Consider the following 17,272-nt stretch of genomic DNA (forward strand, 5'->3'; position numbering starts at 1 on the left):
AAAATAAAGATATTTTGTCCACCTATAACTAAAAAATAAATATTAAAAAGGCCTGAAAAAAAAAGATAAAGGGGGGATAGGAAGGGCAGCAGAATAAAATAGACATTATTAATGCTGTATGTAAAAAAAAATACTGGGGACTGAAAAAAGATGAGAGAATTCAAAACAGTTGTATTACATATACATACAAAATACATTATATTATCTAATACGTATAATAGGCATGGTTTACATATGTGCATATATATAAAATACACACATGTATCTATAGTGATGTGAATATACTACATATGTGTATTAGGTTTTGCTCTGCAGCTAAGTTACAAATTGCTTTATGCTTGCTCCGTAAAAGCAAACACAAGCTCAAGGCCTGAGTAAAAGCAGCTGAGTTTTGTCAGTTGCTCTGGCTCGGGGAGAGTGTTGGATGTGTGTTTTTAACTTACGAATCTGTACAGCCCATGGTTTCCATGATTTTGCCCATCACAGATTAGGGTTCTGGGAGGGCAGAAGCCGGAGAGCCAATCTCTGAATTAAGTACATTCCTGAGGCCTGCGACATGTCTAAGTTACCTTCGCATTTATCACAACCACTTTTCAAGGAACGGTAATATGAAACACTGTGGGCCCAAGAGGGGTCCGACATGGAGCACCCTGGTCACTATTTATTTTATCTGAGTGGTGATAAAAATCAGGTCATTCTCAATCATAGAAACACGAACCTGGGCATAGTGAAATGTATGTCATGTTCTCTGTGTGTAATTTCTAGCTGTTTTCCAAAGCAAGAGGAGGGATAGCAACCAACTCCTCTACCCCAGGGAGCACTGCACCCAATTACTGTCCACAAACTTAGGGAAAAAGAAGGTCAACAGCGTAGCTTTCTTTCTCCATACTCTGTAGGAAATTCTGAAAAACCAGCAAATGTCAGCATGCAATTTGGCCATAATCACAGCTCTGAAAAGGAGGAAAAGGGAAGTCTATAAAAACTACTGATGGCTGAGAATAGAGCTCAGTTGGTAGACTGCTTGCCTCACATGCACAAGGCCCTGGGTTCGACCTGAGCTGACAGCTGGTTGCAGACTGACTCTCTGCTGCTAAACATCCCATCTCGGCACACCTGAGCATCTCACGCCACAAGGTCCTAAGAGGACTGGGCAACTTGGAAGGGATGATACACAGGCCCAGATGGTGAACATCTGGCCAAAAATTAGGAAGAGAAAGAAATCAACTTCTCAAATCCACAGACAGGTGTTGGGGCTTCCCAGGAGACCTGCTTATGAAGGGCAACCGGGATGGTTCCAAACTGATGGTTAGTTAAGGAAGAACAAAGGCCCCTGGAAAATGACAAAGAACTGGTACAGCAACCAAACAGGTGGCAAGAGTATGCCTGCCGCCCACCCTCTCTTGATAATAGCATCATTTCTAAGACATTTACATTATTTAAATTATTGTGACCAAGACATCTTTAATAATGCACCAAACAGCAGGCACCAGGTTAAAATCAATTAGACTCCACTGCTAAATTACAAGGGAGAAATTTACAGCAGAATGGCTCTGGGGTAGAAACCGTAGGAACACACGCCTGCCAGAGACGATTACGTTAGGAAGCAAATGGGTATTGCCTCCATTTACACAGCAGAAAAGACGGCCAGGTGCTCCTAAATATAGGGCAATATTTATTATTATTATTATTATTATTATTATTTTTTTTTAACGTGGAGCCCGTTCTCTGGGCAGGAAACCTTCTGAGTGGCCAAGAAAAAGACCATGGAGCTAGGTACATGAGAAAAGGCAATGGGGCTGGGTACAAGAGCAGGGTGATGGCGACGGAGCGACGCACAGTCTGGTTTGGGAGATTCTCTGTGCAAACACAATTCAGCAAGTGGGGCCACCGTGAGCCCGTCTGATGGGCTCTGCCGCCGGGAGGGGGACGCCTGGGCTCTGGCTGCGCCCTGAGCTTTTCCCCGGATTTGGGCGTGTCTCCGCAGCACCCAGAGAGTGACAACCTAGGTGATATGACGCTACAGACTCCCTTTTGAGTCTCAGAGCGGCCCCGCAATGGCAAGGCCGGTCTCCGGCCGCAGCGCGTGGGCAGCACGTGGAGGGATCCGGCCGCGCGGGGGCGCAGGGCGCAGGCGCGCTCGCGCTCGGCGACTCCGGGCCGCCAGGGGCCGCTGTGGCGCAGTCGGGCGGCCTCGCGGGCGGCGCCACGACGCGCGGGACCCTCTTGAGCACGGCCCTGCCGGTTTAGCGGGGTGAAAGGTTGCGAAGATGGCGACGGCCTTGGGCGAGGAGGAGCTGGACAATGAAGACTATTACTCGCTGCTGAACGTGCGCAGGGAGGTGAGGCCCGCGGGGCGACGCCGTCGGGGCTCCGGCTGGCTGAGCGGCTCTGGAAGGCCGCGCTGGCCACGCCCGCCCCGTCCGACCCCGGAGCCGCGGCCTGGCCGGAGCCCGCGTGACCCCGCCGCCGCGCGCGCTCCCGCCGGCCGCAGCCCGAGCCCCGCCCGAATCCCGCCGGCCCCCGCCGATCCCCGCCGACCCCCGTGGACCCCAGCCAAGCCCCGGCCGCGGAGCTGGTGGCCCCTGTCCCTGCCTCACTGCCCAGGCCGCCCGCACGCTGCGTGCGCCCTTCCAGGCAGGGCCGGGGGCGCGCAGGGACGGGCTTGGGAGTCCCGGGGTGCGTGCTTAGCCCACGTACCTGCGCTGGCCTTGGGGCCGTGTTGTTGCCCCGAGCCTACAGGACGGTGAGCTGAGGCTCGGACACCAAGGTCACGGCCGCCAGGGGGCCTCTCCAGGCTTCTGTCCCGGCCCCAGTGGGAACGTGCAGCCCCTGCAGCGAGGGCAGCCTTGGAAGCGGGCACCTCGGGCGGGCTTTGCCCCTGGGCAGCTGTCAAGACAGGAGAGGTCAGCCTCCCGTCCGCTACTCAGAGGCCGCGGGAGAGCTGGAGCCCACAGCCCGGAAACAAGTGCGGCCCAGGCCTCGACTTCAGCACCCAGCCCACGTGCTGATCCTCTGTTCCTTCGCGAGCAAAAATGAGTGCGAAGGTGTCTCACTGTCCAGCGGGCATGCATTTGCAGAGCATTTCTTTCCTTGGTGACTAGACTGCAGTTGAGATCGGACTTGAAGGGCAGAAAGGCTTCCAAGGTCAGGTCATAGGGTACACCGATTATCCCAAGCTGATGGGTCTACACTTGACAGCGCTACTGGAGAATGCCTGACTACATCTCAAGATTTCTGGCCCTATGCAAAGCCTGTCCGCTGTATGTGGTGTTTGGTAATGTTTCTTGAGTACTCGCTTTGTGCAGGGCCACACTTCTAGATGAACACTTCCTATTACGTTGTCTTACTTAATTCTCACGGCTGCACTTAAGGCAATCCCCGTGATTTGTACTTGAAGAAACTGAGGCATAGGGAGGCAACTCACCCAGTGTCACACCACTAGCAAGTGCAGAAGCAAAACTTCAACTCTGGACACTGTGACTGAGGAGCCCCAGCCTTGATCTCGGTTCTGTGCTGCCACCTCAGTTGTCCAGGTCTCCAACAACACAGCCGCTGGTTTTGGTGCTGTGTTCTTGGGCACCACACCTGAGCATCCTCCAAATGTCTTAGTCACTACTATGGAAACTCTGACAAAATATTTGGGGGAGTAGTGGATCTTGTTAAGCTACTGTGAGACGTCTAGGGGTTCCTGTTCTCAGTATGTAACAAAGCAAAGCTGAGACTTTGGGTAAACCACTTCTTTGGCCGTCAGTCTCTTTCCTGTGGAATGAGCTGTCTGGCAAGCTATTTTTCCTGTTCTTGGGAGCAAAGCACTCACAGCCTTTCTTAACCACTCATTCATAGTTTTCAACAATTGACCAACCACTTACTGTTTCCCAGGCTTACTGAACTAAAGCAGCTGTAGGGGATCATAAAGACATTTGCCAAAGGTATAACTTGAAACTGCTAGAATTTTAGGGGTTGCCTTTGTTACTGGATTGATGAACGGGGAACCAAGGAAATACTTATTTGAATTTTTTTTTTAACTTGTCCTTGTGAGTGGAGGCGTTTCCCATATTTATAATTAGGTATAGGTGAAGTTTTTATGAAACGTGCTTCTGTTGCCCTTGTTGACAGACACAGTGTTAAATGTCATCATCAGGCTTGGTGTGCTGTTCTTTTTTTTATATTTTTTTAAAATAATTTTTTGTAGTTGTAGATGGACAGCATACCTTTATTTTATTTGTTTATTTTTATGTGGTGCTGAGAATTGAACCCAGGGCCTCACGCATGCTAGGCAAGTGCTCTACCACTGAGCCACAACCCAGCCTCCTAGCTCTTTTTTAAAAAGATACACATTTTTTATATTTAGAGACAGGGTCTTGCTAAGTTGCTGAGACTGGCTTTGAACTTGTGATCCTCCTGCCTCAGTCTACCAAGTCTCTGAGATTACAGATGTGTGCCACCATGTCTGGCTCTCATACCTTCTTTAGCAATATCCTTATTGCCTTTGTAAGAATTTCATTTTTACAGTGTGTTATGTTTATACCCTGTTTTAAGATCTGGGCGCTGACTCAGGAGGCTGAGGCTAGAGAATCACACATTTGAAGCCAACCTGGGCAATTTAGGGAGACCCTGTCTCAACATAAAAATTAAAAAAGGCTGGGTGTGTAGGTCAGTGATAGAGCCCATCTGGGTTCAATCCCTAGTACCAGAAAAAAAAAAAAAAAAAAAATGTGTGTGTGTATCTATCTCCCTGCATAGTTGACTTGGGTGAGTCAGGGACTTTGCTGTAAGTTGAGGCTAAACAGGGAGGAGGGTACAAGCTCAGGAATAATTAAAAACAAGCAACCAAACAGAACAGTGTCTGGGATAAAGGTAAACCCAAAGATAAAGCTCTGAGTTGTTGACTCTGAAGGGGCTATGCAGGGAGGGAGGCAACAAGGAGCTTGGGGTCTCCAGGGTGACTAGGAGACAGAGTTCAGAGAGGCAGCCTGTAGTCTTGCCTGTGGACAGAGAAACAGCCAGCTCCAACATCATCACAGAGTGATTAACAAGAGATTAAACTTAAAAATGTGCTTCTTTAATGAACCATGAACCACTTACTACCTTCCTGCTCTGGGCATTTCAAGCAATTGCTTCTTGAAATTTCTATGCTCTAGTTTTGCATTAGCTACCAAAACACATTTATAGAGACAGGGCCTCGCCTTTTTTCCCCCCACTTTCTTTTTTAAAAGGAATTCAGTTGAAAGGTTTTTGTATGTATTACAAATTTGGTAATAAAACAGTAGAAAAGACCAGCAAGCAGCATGTTTTATGTGGCTATGGAATTTGGGTGTTCAATTTTATTAAACTTTCATTTAAATTCTACTTGTTTTATTTATACACTGCCTTGTATAAGAAAGGATGTTAAGACATGAACAGATGATAAAATGATAACATGCCTTTTTAAAGGGGACGCATACTTCTAAAAAGATGGCTGTGGGAATAGTGTTGTTTTATACCTCTGGGTGGCACTGAGGTTGATCCCACTCCCCAGAGAAGCCCCCAGCTTTCAGGGGCCTCCCCTGGGAGGATAGCCTGGTAGAAACGTTCCTGTCAGGCTGCTGGGCTGTGGGAGCCTCTTGTGCATGTGGCGAGTGTGCAGTGAGCCTTCTGTAGCTGATGAGAGCCAGGAAACCCTTGCTCAGTAAAGTGCCAGTTCAGTAGAGATGGAGTGTCAGACCTGCGTGAGTGGCAGGATGTGTGCAGGTGGACATGCCAGGGAGAAAGGTGCCTAGTGGTAGAAAAATGTTTCCTAAGTACTTGAAATGACCTCTAATGGGGTATCAGAATTTCAGTCTCTTGTCTTCAGAGGTCCATGCTGGATAGGATTCCCCTTTGCCCTGAGAATCTTAAAGACTATTTTTCTGCCTTTTTATTTTTGTCACTACTGATTGCCTAATTTTTATTCATTTTTTTTAGAATTTATATTACCATGTTGGGGTTATTTGTGAGTTTTTCTTTTAATCTAGATTAAGTAGAAATCAAGGTTAAATAGAAGTTACTTAAGTGTCAAAGGTTCTTCCTGGTTGTAGAAACTTGGAATTGTCTGCCCAATCCCCTGTTTAGCTTTTCTGACTCATTTTGTGACTCATGATTTGATTGTTTCTCTTCTAAGCTCTTACCTTTCCAGCAAAGAGTTCCAAAACAACTGTAGGAGGCAGACTTCCAAAATCTTGTGAAATGCAGTCTGTCCACCTGCAGCCTGGCCTCAGCATAGGGGGGGATGTCTGAAATAACAACTTGGCACCTTATATATTAAGCATTTCTGACATTTATTGAAATGGCTAGACGGTGGTCAAGTGCAAAGAGGCCTTGTGACAGCCATGGCCTTAAAGAGCCCAGCCTTCGGAGTCAGGGCTCAGTTTGACCTCCTAGCAGCCTCATCAGGGCAGTTACTTAACCTCTCTGAACCCGTTTCTTTCCATAAAATCCAGACACTTTCACTGTCCACAGGGTTGTGGGCACATTTCTCTGCAAGTGCCAGTTTATTCTTATTAGTCTCATGAGTGTAGGAGTTAGTAAGGAGTGCTCTTATGGACTGTGTAAATAATTTGGCTGAGTCCCTGGTCTTCTCTGTTTAGTGTGTATGTCTGTCCCCTCTCTGCAGACTTCTTTTCACTTTCATAATGAAATTTGTTTACAGGCAGGCCACACGTGTTAGTGTCTGGCCAGCTTCCAGGTCAAGGATCCACACCCAGATAAACTTTCTCCTCCATCTTGAACAAGTCGTTTCTTTTTGCTCCTCAGTATTTTTATCTGTGAAAATGAGGGTTCTGATCCCAGCACAAGATTAGTGAGTGTTAAGGTATCAATGAAAGGGGACAGCAGTGAAGGCATTTGCTCTGCTGTAGCTATCAGCACTCTGTGACGCCTCTGACAACTCAGCTCTTCTGCTGCCAGAGTACTGTCTTCCCGCCTTGCCAGTTGCTCATTCTCCGTCTTCATCAGGTACTACTTTCCTGGGGTTAAGTCCTCACCTCCTTGGCTCTTATTAAAATCTGCTTTATCCCTGAATCTCTGCCTTCTGAATATTTCTCCCCAAGCCCAACTTCCTTCCACTTTCTCCTTAACCCATACCTTCAGCCAAAAATTCAGAACACTCTATTTCTTCTTCACCGACATTCAGAAATTGTAGCCTTCCATCATCCCTTGGCTTTTCGAGTCCTCTCGGGGGTTTCTCCTGCTCTTTCCTCCAGGTCTCTCCACTTTGGTTTTAGTGAAGCTATACCAAGTTAACATTAGCAAACAGTCCAGAGCACGTAGTTTCTTCTTTTTTTCCCTCATTGCTGAGGATTGACCCAGCCTGGGCTTGTCATTTCTATACCCAGAAACCATGTGTGGCTTCTTCTTATTCGTTGGGTAAGGGTCAAACTCTTTGGCTCCATTTTTGAAGCCCTTGCAAGTCATACATTCTGTGCATTTTCCGTCTGCTTGGTGGGGAAGCTCTGCTCCGTGTGGTCCGATACCAGGACCGTGTGTGCTTCAGCCTTGTATCCACTCCCTGCACTGGGCACACAGTAGGTAGTCAATGTGCTATGGAACAAGGTTTCCATCAACCACAGGACTTCTAGTGATGTTGCACCAGAACATGGTTACCTCAACGACACGTTGCTCAGATCATGCCCCTGCTGCTAAGCAGTGAGTGACTACACTTAATGGGTGTTTGCAGAGTGAGCGAGCAGTCAGGGATGTCAAGGTCAGCTTTCTGCCTGCTCATTCTCCACTGTTGCCAGTGCACCTGCATTCTGTCTTTCTGTCCCTAACATTGGCTGTTCCCTAGGGTATTTTTTCCCCATGAAATGCCTCAGCAGGTACTAGAAGCCAGAACACATCTTTGTATTCCTGTGTGGTCTCTCTTTGTGTTATGATAGCCCAGAACTCATCTCTGCACCTTGAATGTTGTTAGCATTCCTTTTTTAGGTTGCTTAATGAAGTCTGCGGGGTCAAAGTTACATCTAGTTTGCAATCTCCTGGAGCCAGGGACTGCCCTCTGTTTCTCTCTTACCTTGGGTTGTGCCTGGAGCCTGGCCGACCCCTCAGTAAGCCCTCTGGCTAAAGCTGTGTGCCTTTGCCAGCATCCTGCCTACCTTGTCCAGGTGCACTTTACTTGGTGGAATTCCTGTGTTCTTGAGCAGCACATTGCAGTTTTCGCAATCAAGTAGTTCTAGAGGAGCTGATTATTTTAAGGAATTTTTTAATTTTTAGTTTAGTTCATCTAATTTTTCACTTAAGAAAATAAAGTCAGGTACAAGAGGTAAAGAGCAAATCCAAACAGGGACCATGATGCGTAGGCCCCAGGGTAAGTTGTGCCTCAGACTTGGCATCCATACCTGCTAGAAGACGGAACAGTGGCTTTTCCCTTGCTGGGCTGGTTCATCTGGCAGATGTTGATTGTCTTCCTCTTATGCTTTTTATTGCAGTGGGAAAGGTTGCCTGTTTATCATCTCTCCTATTAGCACCAGTAATAATGTTTGTAAAAGAAAATAAGTTTCAAATGGGTCAGACATATTTTTGTACAGTGTTTCTTTTGTCCACTAAACAGCTGAATTTCTGCAGAAAATACAGGTGAACCCCCGAGAAGTGCCCTTTAGAGCTCAGACAGGCAAGTCTGCTTGGTGCCTGGGCTTGTAGGCTGATCCCAGATACATTACTGGGGTCTATTCCTGGTTGAGGACGAATCCCTCGTACAGGACCTTATTTCTAGACCCTGCAAAGATTTGCATGTGTCCAAGAAGATGGGAGATGGCTGTGCTGAGCAGGGAGAGTGGTGTCAAAATGTGGCAGGGCAGTGTGCAAAGGGATTGGTTGCGTCGCATCAGGCTGAGTAGCTGAAACCTTTATGAAGTGAGGTAGGAAGTGTTTTACCAAGTCCAGCTACAGGGTTGTTTTTAGTGCCTGATGAGCATGTGGTCTCATCTCAGTATAATCACTATTTACTTAATGACAGCAGATAACATGTGGCATTCTTGTTCTCCATGGAACACCCTTACTCAGCGCAAAGCATCTTGCTAGCTTGGTGTTAATTAGCTCTGAAATCTGTTTTTTTCCTTTAAAGTGTATGAGCACCAAGTATCATTTCCTTAAAAAGTGCAGACTTTTATTAACTGATGCAGTTTGTTTCAGTCAGATTATTGTGGAACATATGGACAGTCATGAATCTTCAATTGTAGTAATTAGGCAAACTTACCCCAATCTAGTAGAATATAGTACACAATATTCTATTTAATTGCTAAAACTCGGAGATACAGCCTGGAAGTTTGAGTTTGAAAGGAGAGGATTGGCAAGAAGACACTAGGGCTTTCCTGTTGCTAAAGTGAACGGAGTGTGGCTGTTGTTAAGCCATTAAGTCGGGGCTCTTCAGTCTTAGAGTGTGAGTCGGGTGGTGTAAGTGGGCCCTTCACCTTTGGCGCATGGTCGGGCTGCATTTATGATCTCCTGTGGTTGAGTGACTCCCCATGGCTAGTTCCAACTGGCGACATGAGTGGAGGAGTATGTGTCACTTCCCAGCTGAAGGGCCTGAATGCCAGATGGAGCCAGAGGGTCAACTCATCCCTCTGCCTTGGAGATGGGTGGCAGGCCCAAGGGTGACTGCTGTCCATCCTGGTGAGGACCTTACCAGGCAGAGTACCAGCTGACCTGAAGTGGGCACGGAAAGTGAGGGAGAAGCAAACCTAGGGGAGTCCTGGATTGTACCTTAGGACAGGATCTCCTAGCCCAGCAGTTCACAGGCTTTTTGGTTTGAAGACCCCTTTACATTCTTAAATTTTTGAGGATCCCAGAGCTTCTGTGTGTGGCTTTTGGCTTTTGATACTAAATCTGAGTCTATGGCCACACCACCCTGAACATGCTGATCTCATCTGATGTTCAAATTGAAATTAAAACTGGGTGATTGATGAAGTATTATCGTATAACAAGACACAAATACACTTCTTATATTCCAGTATAGGCACAAGAAAAACTCAAGGACTTTAAATCACTGTATTGGACAGCAGTGAGATTACAGGTGCCCAGATGTCATTACAGGTATAACCAAAGATGGTAGGTGCACAGTCAAGGAACTGAGAACCAGTTGATCCCACCTTAGAAATTTCTAGAAAACATAAGACTCAAGTATGCATTCCATCAACCATCAGAACAGTGATATCAGCACACATCATGTAACCTCAAGACAGTTCCACTGCCCCCTGCTGAGAGAATGAGTGGAGTGGAAAAGTCAGCAGTTTAGATTTGTGATGAAAATCATTTTGACTTTGTGGACCCACAGAGTGCCATGTGATAGCTTTGTTAAATGAAGATGTACCAATGTTTGACCCCAAACTGGGTCCTTTTAGCCAGGTGCAGTGGCACGTGCCTGTCATCCCAGTGGCTCAGGAGGCTGAAATAGGAGGATCACGGGTTGTAAAGCCACCCTCAGCAAAAACAAGGCACTAAGCAACTCAGTGAGACCCTGTCTCTAAATAAAATACAGAATAGGGCTGGGGATGTTGCACAGTGGTCCAGTGCCCCTGAGTTCAATCCCTGGTATTTAAAAAAAAAAAAAAAAATAGGTCCTTTTTTTACCCCCTCCAACTGTGGAGCCAATAACAAGACCAAGTGCCTCTTGAACTGAAGGAAGGTTTATCCTTGGCCACGAACTGAAGTAGGAGATAAACTCACAAAGCAGCTTCTCAACCACTGGGGGTTGGAAAGTCATAGACAGGGCACAGGAAAGAGGGAGGATTGAGCTCACACAGGGAAGAATCCTCCTTGCTCTTCTGGGCATTGACAGAGACAGGTTTCCTTCTTCTCACTCCTTCTCTGGTTCTTAGCTGTCCTCCAGGCGGTTATGGCCTTGGGGGGTGTAATGCAGCATGCAGATGTGGTCGCTGGCAGCCCTCTTATATCCAGCTGGCTTTGGCTAGCCCTCCTGAAAAGGACCTTCTGGCCTCCGGGCATCTTATCCTCAAACATGAGCAAGATGGGACAAGCTAGAAATTCAGCCAGGTCACCTAGGCAGTACAAGATCAGGGTGGGTAACAAAGACAAAATGAAAGCAGAGTGGCAGCAGATTCATTTAATGTGTCCTGAGGTTGATTGCAGGGATGCTAGAATTTAAATAAGTGAAAACATAACAACTGCAGCTGTGGGGTTGTGGGGAAGCAGGTGTGGTGGAGTTGGAGGCAGGAGACCTTCCTGAGCATGGCATCACCTAGAGCTCAGGAAAAAGAACTGATCGGTTTGAGTTTTTAAAAACAAGAACCTAGTGAGGCATCTAACGTGCACGTGTAAGTCTTAGCAATTGGGAGCCTGGGGTGGGTGAATCCCTTGAGCCCAGGAGTTCGTGCCACCTGGTCAACACTGAAACCTGATTTCAAAAAGATAATAAAAATGAGAAACTTTTGGGACTGGGATTGTGGCTCGGCGGCAGAGCACTCACCTAGCATGTGTGAGGCCCTGGGTTCGAGCCTCAGCACCACATAAGAATGAAATAAAGATAATATGTCCAACTACAAGTAAAAAATAATAAATATTTTTTAAAAATGAGAAACTTTTGTGTTGTTAAAGGAAAAAAACTAAAACCTAAGAAAAACACAAACATTAAAGAGACTGAAGTCAAAGAAAAGATGACCATGCTAATAGGAAATTAGTAAGAGGAAATAGGTTATTTCATAAAAGCAGGAATCTAAAATGCAAATAGATAAACATGAGAAAATGTTTCTCCTCACTCATAAACAAATGCAAATTAAAACAAGGGTGTTTTTCATTTTGTATGTGTGTGAGGTGATGGTGAGCTGGTGCCGAGGACAGAACTATCGCCTGCCACCCAGGTCTGTTCTCTGGGGATGCTAACCAGTGTGCTCAGAGCCACCCCAAGGCTGGAGGGGGACTTTCAGCTTTTCCATCTGTTCTCCAGGCCCTTCCCCAAGACACTAACCTATCATAGAGAAGAGACCACCAAATGAGATTTGCAGTCCCCTACCACAGGAGCCCACCAGGTAGCCAGGCCTGTCCACCTTGCAAAGCCCAGGGAGTGAGTCTGTTCCTCTCTTTCCCCCTCCCCCACGGACTCTGCCACACCCCAGCTCACTGATGGAGAGGTTAGAAATGCCAGGCCAGCTCTCCGACTTCCCATCGTCATCTTTTTAGGACTGACCCCCTCTTATTTAAAGCCCATCCCTTTTTGTTTCTTGATTTTCTTCCTTATTTCAGTGGAGCTCAGCTTCTAGTAACTTTCCTTATAAAGGTTTGTTAGGAGGAAAAATATTTTAGACTTTCCATATCTCCAAATGTTCTTATAGGTGCCTTTAAACTTGATAAATAGTAGACTAAACATAAACTTCTAAAAAATTCTTTTAGTTATGCTTGGACACAATATCTTTATTTTGTTTGTATATTTTTATGCGGTGCTGAGGATGGAACCCTGGGCCTCACACATGCTAGGCAAGTGCTCTACCACTGAGCCCCAGCCCCAGCCCAACATAAACTTCTAGATTGCACTTTCTCCACATGGTCAGTACTTGTTGTTATTATTTTTTTTAATTGAGCCCAGGGGCTCTCTACCACTGAATTATGTCCCCAATCCTTTGTAATTTTTGTTTTCATTTTTTGTTTTGAGACAGGTCTCCCTAACTAGTCGGTCTGACATTAAACTTGAGATCCTGTGGCCTCAACTTCTGAGTTGCTGAGATTTACAGGAGTGGGCAGTCATGCCAGCTTTCTTTCTTTATTTTTATTTTTATTTTTTTTTTAATTTTTATAGTAGCCATCCTAATGGGTACAAGTTATATTCTTGGTTTTGATTTGCTGCATTTCCCTAGTGATTAGTGACCTTGAACATCTTTTCTGTTTTTTGTTTGTTTTTGTTTTTTCATACTGGGGATTGAACCACTGAGTCACATCCCCATCCCTTTTTCTCACTAAAGTGCCTAGGGTCTTCCCAAGCTGCTGAGTCTGGCCTTGAGATTGCAGGCATGTGCCACTGTGCCCAGCATCATTGAAATTTTGAGAGGGATTGTGATAAGTCTGTAGATTGCTTTGGGTAGTATTGACATTCTAAAATATTAAGTCTTTCAATTCATGATCATAGGGTATGCTTTTAGGGCTGGGATTGTAGTTCAGTAGTAGAGAACTTGTCTAGCACATGGTGAGACACTGGGTTTGATCCTCGGCACAACATAAATTTTTTTTTAAAAAAATGAATATGCTTCTACTTTATATATGTCTTAATTTCCTTTTTAGATTGTTCATTATTAATATATAAAGTGCAAGTGGCTTTTGTGGGTTGACTTTGTATCCTGCTATTTTGCTAAATTCATTTTTTAGTTCTAACATGTATGAGGTTATATCATCTAAGAACAGAGATACTTTTCTAATTTGGATGCCTTTATTTCTTTTTCTTGTCTGATTGCTCTGACTAGAACTTTCAGTACTATGTTGAATAGAAGTCACTAAAAGCGGGGCTGGGGATGTGGCTCAAGTGGTAGCACGCTCGCCTGGCATGTGTGCGGCCCGGGTTCGATTCTCAGCACCACGTACAAACAATGATGTTGTGTCCGCCAATAACTAAAAAATAAATATTAAAAAATTCTCTCTCTCTCTCTCTCTCTCTCTCTCTCTCTCTCTCTCTCTCTCCTCTCTCTCTCCCTCTCTCCCTCTCTCCCTCTCTCCCTCTCTCTCCCTCTCCCCCTCTCCCCCTCTCCCTCCCTCTCTCTCACTCTCTCTTTAAAAAAAAAAAAAAAAAGAAGAAGTCACTAAAAGCAACTTCAGTGCCTATTCCCCATCTTTCTACTTTGAGTTTTTCATGTATGACTTTTGTTATGTTGGGGTAATTTCCTTTAATTCCTAGTTTATTCAATGTCTTTATCATGAAATGGTGCTGAATTTTGTCAGATGCTTTTTCTTTATCAGTTGAGATGATCAGTTGATGGATGGGTTATCAGTTGATAAGGTGGGGTTTCAGTTGATATTCTGTCAATATGGTGTGTTATTTTTATATATTGAACTATCCTTGCATTCCAAGAATAATCCCACTTGGTCATGGTGTATAAAATCCTTTTATTATGCTGCTCAATTTTGTTTGCTAGTATTTTCTTGAGGATTTTTGCTTCATTGTTCATAAGGGATATTGATCTATGGTTCTTTTTCTCATAGCATCTGTCTGGCTTTTGTATCAGGTTAATACTGGCCTGATAAAATGCATTCGGAAGTTTTGGCTCCAGTTTTTTTTTTTTTGAAAAATTTTAGAAGAATTGATAATATTTGTTTTTTAAATGTTTGGTAAAATCATCATTGAAGCCATGAGGTCAGAGGATTTTCTTTGTTAGGAGGTTTTTTTATTAGTATATCAATCTTTGTACTATTCAGGTTTTCTGTTTCTTTGTGATTTAATATTGGGACATATTTTTTCTTTTTTTAGTTCATAGTCTTAATTCATATTCTATTACTATAGCAATATATCTGAGGCTAGGTACTTCATTTTATTTATTTTTTTAAAAAATATTTATTTTTTTAGTTATCGGCAGACACAACATCTTTGTTGGTATGTGATGCTGAGGATCGAACCCGGGCCGCACGCATGCCAGACGAGCACACTACCGCTCGAGCCACATCCCCAGCCCTAGGTACTTCATTTTAAAAAGAGGTTTCTTTGAGGCTGGGGTTGTGGCTCAGTGGTAGAATGCTTGCTTAGAATGTGTGGGTCACTGGGTTCAATTCTCAGCACCACATATAAATAAATAAAATAAAGGTCCATTGACAACTAAAAAAATATTGAAGAAAAAAAAGAGGTTTATGTAACTTATAGTTTGGGAGGCTCAAGGGCACAGATACTAGTTCTGCTTGGCTCTGGTAGAAGGCTAATGGCAGGTGGCATCACAGTGGGGGCAGCCTGTGCAGAGGAAGATATCATCAAAGCTCTAGCATGCTGAGGTCCCTTGAGAGCTGTTAATCCCTCTGGAGGGGATGCCCCCAATGGCCAAATGACTTCTTAAAGGTCCCACTACCTCTTACAGAAGGAATGCAGAATCCAGAATCAGGAAATTCAACCATCACACTGGAGTCAAGCTGTCAGTGCTTGAGCCTTTGGACCGTGCTTAAGCCATATCTGAGCTGTAGCATCTTTGAACTGTGAAGTCGAGTTGTTGGTGTGACATCTTGCTGCTGCCACTGCTGCAACTTTGTGGTGCTGGTTATTGGTCCCAGGGCCTTGTGCATGATGGGCACGTGCTCCTCCACTGTGCTGCATCCCAGCCGTGTGCTTTTAATGTTTACGACTGTAAATTATCCCCTTAATGCTATTTTCACTTCATCACATAAGTTTTGGTTTGGAATGTTGTGTTTTTATTTTCATTTGTCATAAGTATTTTCTCATTTCCTTGATTTCTTCTTTGATCTTTGGGGTTATTTAAGAGTAGGTGGGTGGGGCTGGGGATGTGGCTCAAGCAGTAGCGCGCTCGCCTGGCATGCATGCGGCCCGGGTTCGATCTCAGCACCACATACAAACAAAGATGTTGTGTCCACCGATAACTATAAATAAATAAATATCAAAAAAAAAAAAGAGTAGATGGTTGAATTTCCTGACTCTGGATTCTGCATTCCTTCTGTAACCGATTTCTAACTTCATGCTGTGTGTGCTGATTACACTTTGTGTGATGTCAGTCTTTTAAAATTTACTGACACTTAATTTGTGGCCTACCATATAATCTGTCCAGTGAAAAATATAATCAGATGACAAGATGATAAACCTTTAGACTTGAAAAATGATATACCTTTTAATTTTACTATAGAAACTTAAAAGTAAGTATGAAATTTTAGGTATCGTTCTTAATGATAGCTCATTACGTTTTGAAATGGTATCACTATTTTTATGGTAGTAAAAGAGGTTATCATTTATAAACTGTCGAACCAGTGACCTTAGCTCTTCAGTTGTGATGAAAGGCCCAATCCAACCTTTTATTGAATGTGATATTTATTAAAAATGAAACCTCTCGTTTCCATTACTTAATCAATAGTACATTAAGCCATTTATTAATATGATTAAAGGATGTCTTGCAGACTAGGTCTGTTCCCTTGTCATCTAGTTTAATTTTAATAACTAGGAGATTGCATTCAAACTGAATCAGTCAAACTCATCTCATCCTGTGCTTGTGATGGAAAGAATGATTAAAATTTGCAGGAAGAGGGTCTAACCCTAGCATACATGAGATTCTGGGATCACCTCCCAGCACTGCCAAAAAGAAGTGCAGCAAGGAAATAATTTGTAATGGCTTAAGAGCAAGACCTTTTTTACATCATTACATGAGTAAACCTACCAGGAGAAGGTCTACTTATTTGCTCATTATTTGCTATTATTTATATTTGTTTAAGCAGTTTAATATAGGTGACTTGTTAGTAAGAGTGCAAGAAATGCATCATGTAACTCATGTTGGCAGGGAAAGAAACTGACAGGAAAGAAAAGGAGAAATGCAGAGTTGGAAACATGGAGGCCTAGCCTTTCCAGAGAACCCTGCCTGCCTGCCTGCCTGCCTTCCGGCCTTCTGCAAGCACTCTACCACCCAGCTAATATCCCCGGCCCCAAAGCCTTGAGTTTCTCGTTTGTTCTTTCTTTTCTCTCTCCCTCACTCAGTGCAGTACTGAGGGCCATGTAAGTACTAGGCAATCACTCTGCCAAGCAGTTACATGTCCAGTTACATGCTCTGATCCTTCTATTTCTAGTGAAATAGTACATACACAAGAGTACCCATCTCCTAACACATGGCTTGGCTTGGCGAGTTTTCACAGCCAGGACTACTTCATGAATGAAGGTTCCTGTTGCTACAGGGTTAGTAGTAGGGTGGTCCTCTCTCACTGATTCTTGCAGTCACACCAGAAGATTTCAAACAAGCCTCTCAGAGTATCAGGCATGAGTTTATTAGAAGGGATGGGAAAGGGATAAGGGGACATTCTCAAGGGAGCGAGCAGGTCCTCTCAGAGAGAAGGACAACACTCCCCTCCTGTCCTTCAGTCTTATTGAGGAGTCCCAAGGAACATTCCAGAGAGTCCCACCCAGCTTTAACTCTTGATTTTGGACTAAAAGCAGGATAACATCAAACATCATGTCCCCACTGCACGTGGTAAAGATCCAAGGCAACTCGGCCACTTTTGGACCATGCGGACCAGTTCTAATTAGAACCTGTTCTTGCAGGTTAAGGGTTAATGGCTAGGGGGAATTGTCCTTACCTCCCTTAGTTCTGGAATCTGGTCTGTGTGAGGGTCACAGAAGTCCCCTCTT

At 44.6% G+C, this 17,272-nt stretch overlaps 1 protein-coding gene across 1 annotated transcript in view; it reads left to right on the forward strand.

The window, feature by feature from the left end:
• Nucleotides 1-2,231: 2,231 nt before the first annotated feature.
• The window catches only part of Dnajc11 (DnaJ heat shock protein family (Hsp40) member C11), a 61,833-nt gene continuing 46,792 nt past the window's right edge, over nt 2,232-17,272 (forward strand). The window contains exon 1 of the mRNA XM_076861382.1: nt 2,232-2,339. Coding sequence (XP_076717497.1) covers nt 2,268-2,339 — 72 coding nt within the window. The 5' untranslated portion in view covers nt 2,232-2,267. The remainder of the gene's footprint in view (nt 2,340-17,272) is intronic.

Source organism: Callospermophilus lateralis, chromosome 7 (assembly GCF_048772815.1).
Source record: "Callospermophilus lateralis isolate mCalLat2 chromosome 7, mCalLat2.hap1, whole genome shotgun sequence".
Taxonomy (NCBI): domain Eukaryota; kingdom Metazoa; phylum Chordata; class Mammalia; order Rodentia; family Sciuridae; genus Callospermophilus; species Callospermophilus lateralis.